A 3671-nucleotide genomic window follows, 5' to 3' on the forward strand; every position below is an offset into this window, starting at 1 on the left:
ATTCCTGCTCCGTAATATGGGCCACAGCTGAATCACAATCCACTGCGCAATGCTTCACACTTCCACGGTTAACAATTTACATTTCAATGCTACTTTTACAGCACCACCCACAGTAGCGACCCTTTGATTCTGTGTTAGATCCACCTTAATCCAAACATTACATCCATTAAATGAAAGCGGGCAGTCCTTTTCACTCCAGAGAAATAGGTACACAGCTCCAGTGCTCCTAGGTGAAAGCAGATAGCAGCACTGCAACAGACCCCCTTTCTCTCTTTGTACTGTAGCTTTGCTTTTATTATAAAAGGCCCTCCTGCAAAGATGAACTGGTCCAGAAGAAAAGAGTGTCTGTTTGCATGAGTGTGTGTGCAGGTGGATTCATGTGTGTGTCTCTACTTATGTGAGGATGCAGGCGAACAAGTGTATAAATGTGCTATGGCAGCAGTGCCTACTAACTGGAGGCAATTTTAATGAATAGCGTCATTCAGGGGGAGACATGAGGGAAACAAATTTGCTGAAAACACTTCCTTCCATGAAGGGCCCCAGCTGCTTGGCTCACTGGTTGCTGGATGGCTGTCTGGTGTATGTGTGTCAGAGGGAATACAGCGGGCGATAAGCCTTGCTCCTCTTTGTTGCCCATCAGAGTGCCAGTCCTGAAAAACAACTTCCCCATTGTTACTTATAAATCAAAAACAACTAAATGCTGTTTCCATCTCAATTTCTATTTTTGACTAATGGGCTGTAGTCGTAACTTTGAGGTAATGATCAATCAATTACAGGCCACGCAGAGAGGGACCAAAGGTGGCCAATGTAAACTGATATGAACAGTTATATCTATTATATTTCTCTGTGTCCTCATGGGAATTGCTACACCCTCCTTTGTCACCTAGTTTGGGTTTTCATGCATGAATGAATTGCTCATACATCTGCCTGTGTTTGTTATCACACAAGAAAACCGCTCTCTATCTCAAACTTCTCTTTGCATATCCATGCTCTTTCTCTCTCCTACTACCCCTCACACTCAATTGCTTTCTCTATTTATCTTTATCTCAGTGTAACTCTCTTAGACACCCTGTCTCCCTCTCTCTGCCCCCTCTTCCTCCATCATCCCCCTCTATCCAACTGTGAACTGCCTGTACTCTGCTCTTTGTTAGGACAGGACAGCACAACAGGCCAAGTAGAGTGGTGTCCCTCAACCTCATCTACTCAACATTAATCATCCAACCATATACCAGTGTCTGATCTAATAGTGTTCTTTACCAATTGGCCATCTGGTTATTTGAGCAAATAAAGTTAATATAGCAGGGCAGCCTCCTCTAAAGAGAAATGATTCAATCACAGAAGGTCTCTGCTAGATCCTAACAGAGTTTGTCAGCAGGTGTATGACCTGTCAGTGTGCCCTAGAGCCACACACTCACTTTAATCACAATGGACACAGTTAAAATTTCTTGAGTAAAAGTATTAGTTTGATAATATTTCAGAGTCTGTCAGTAGTAAAGATTGGCAAGTGAAAAGATATGGCATTTCAAAAGTTACGTATTTCTCATTTGTTTATGTAAAATTGTTCTAATGCAGTTATTTTAAAAACAGTGCACAAGAAATCAGCCACATCGATTTCATAAGAGCTGTTGCAGTTATTTAGTTAGACATTATGTTGATTTGAATATTTTAGTTGGCACTTGGTAAGACTTGTTTGGTTTGCACTGGATTTGTTTGTTGTTGTTGTTCTTTTTAAGGGATCTGGTAAATGTTATGAGTATTGGAGAAGCTAGTTTTAAAGCACAGCTTTGCAAGCTGCCAAATACTTCACACTGGAAGACGTTGAACTACAGCAAAGCTACTCTAGGGAGAAATCTAAAGCTACTTTTAACTAAAGCTACTTTTAAAGAAACTTTGTTAAAAAAACAAAACAAATTGACAATGTATATATATATGACACAAAATTACATAATTATATAGGCTCCAAAACTTTTGAAGTTTCACTACCTATAGTAACTACACAAAAACGGTAAAGTAACAGATCAACTTGAATCACAATGAGCAAGCTACTGGAACATGCTGTTAAACTACTACTTTAATTACATGTAGTTACATGATGGGCTGTTTTAAAGCTGGTTTACTACAATACTGCAATTTAATATGTACACAGTGTTAAAGTATTGTTTTGACACTTACGGCTGATTAGATTAATATACAATGACCAGCCTCTCTATTATTTAGCTGAAATGTTTACATCATCTCACAGTGAAAAATATGCATGTTTATATGCATGTGTCAAATGTTGCATACGAATACCCTTTAGTGCAAACTGAGCATACAACGTGCAAGGGAAAGTGGGTGTTCACACCCACACATAGAAACACATATGAGCATATACTGCACAACCTGTAGAAATTGTTTCAATTTGTCCCCTTGATTGCCATTTAAAGCGCTTGGACACACAATACCTGCTGTGTCCTGCTCTGTCCTTGCTTTCTCATCTACCCACCAACCAAAACACAGAGAGCTGGCAGTTTTTGCCAGCAGCCATGCGAGTTCTCCGACTGAAAATGGCTCTTGGTGCTGTCAAACTTGTCTCCTGCTTTAACACATCAGGCAGAGGAGGTGGAGGTGTGAACTACCTGGCAGAGGCTCCTAGACAAGTTTCACAAGGTCTCTGTGAACAACATTGCCAGTGAGGGATTAAAAAAAATTCAAATTTTAAATGCCATTGGAATGAATGCCAACCTTCACAAGATGACTGAACAGCAACATGCTGTTACATCTTACCAATGTTTGTTTGTGTTTGTGTACAGGCAGATGTGGAGTTGGTGTGTGTAGGTGCCTGTTTGCATACAACTATATGCTTAAATACGATAAAACATATTCCATAATCCTAAAAGAAAACCCTTAATTAGTATAGCAGGGTGCCCCTTCTGATCTCCATGGATGCCCTTAACACACACACACACACACACACACAGAGAGAGTGCACACAGTTATGTATTTGTTTTTTAATTAAATCTGCCTTTCTTTCTGTTATTTCTGTCTTACAGGGATCCAGTCTAAACCCAGATGTTGCTGACCTGGAAATTACACACATAATTTCATACACCTGCAAGGATGCACACACAAAATAGACATTCACACACAGATGACAGACGCTTGCCAAGCACTCTTTTATGCCGCCTCAATGCATTGTATTTCTTTTAAGTTTTCCCTTGGAAAGGTTTTTGAGAGCAGATCTACCAGCTCCTGTTGCCAACTTGACCAGCTTATAGCCTGTGGGCCCCAGACTCTGGAACCATTTCACACAGGTCTCTCTCATTTCTTTATTTCTCTTCCCCAGTATTTAAAAAAGATAGAACACTTTTTCAGTGTCCGTCTTATGTTTCCGTCCTGAGTGGATGGTTTTAGCCAAGTTAGTTAGGCTGCAGAACAACAGGCACAGCCCTGATTTTTTCTGTGTGCATGCAGCATGCATACATTTCCACACACTATAGCAAATTTGCATGTGTGTTTGAAACGACACATTCCCTTTTTTGATTTTTGGAAGACACCCACTGACGTGACTGGATCTGGTGTGACTGACATGCAGGAACTCGCTCACTCATAGTTTCACGCTCTTAATCTTCTTTTTTTTCTCATAGTACTCTGTTTTTTTGGTTCATTGGCTTAATTTCCCTCCAAGTAAA

At 40.2% G+C, this 3671-nt stretch overlaps 1 protein-coding gene across 1 annotated transcript in view; it reads left to right on the plus strand.

The window, feature by feature from the left end:
- Nucleotides 1-3410, plus strand: part of gabra6b (gamma-aminobutyric acid type A receptor subunit alpha6b) — a 19184-nt gene extending 15774 nt beyond the window's left edge. Inside the window, exon 10 of the mRNA XM_020599766.1 lies at nucleotides 3033-3410. Coding sequence (XP_020455422.1) covers nucleotides 3033-3045 — 13 coding nt within the window. The 3' untranslated portion in view covers nucleotides 3046-3410. The remainder of the gene's footprint in view (nucleotides 1-3032) is intronic.
- Nucleotides 3411-3671: the final 261 nt, after the last annotated feature.

This window comes from Monopterus albus, unplaced genomic scaffold (assembly GCF_001952655.1).
Source record: "Monopterus albus unplaced genomic scaffold, M_albus_1.0 scaffold42.1, whole genome shotgun sequence".
Classification (NCBI taxonomy): domain Eukaryota; kingdom Metazoa; phylum Chordata; class Actinopteri; order Synbranchiformes; family Synbranchidae; genus Monopterus; species Monopterus albus.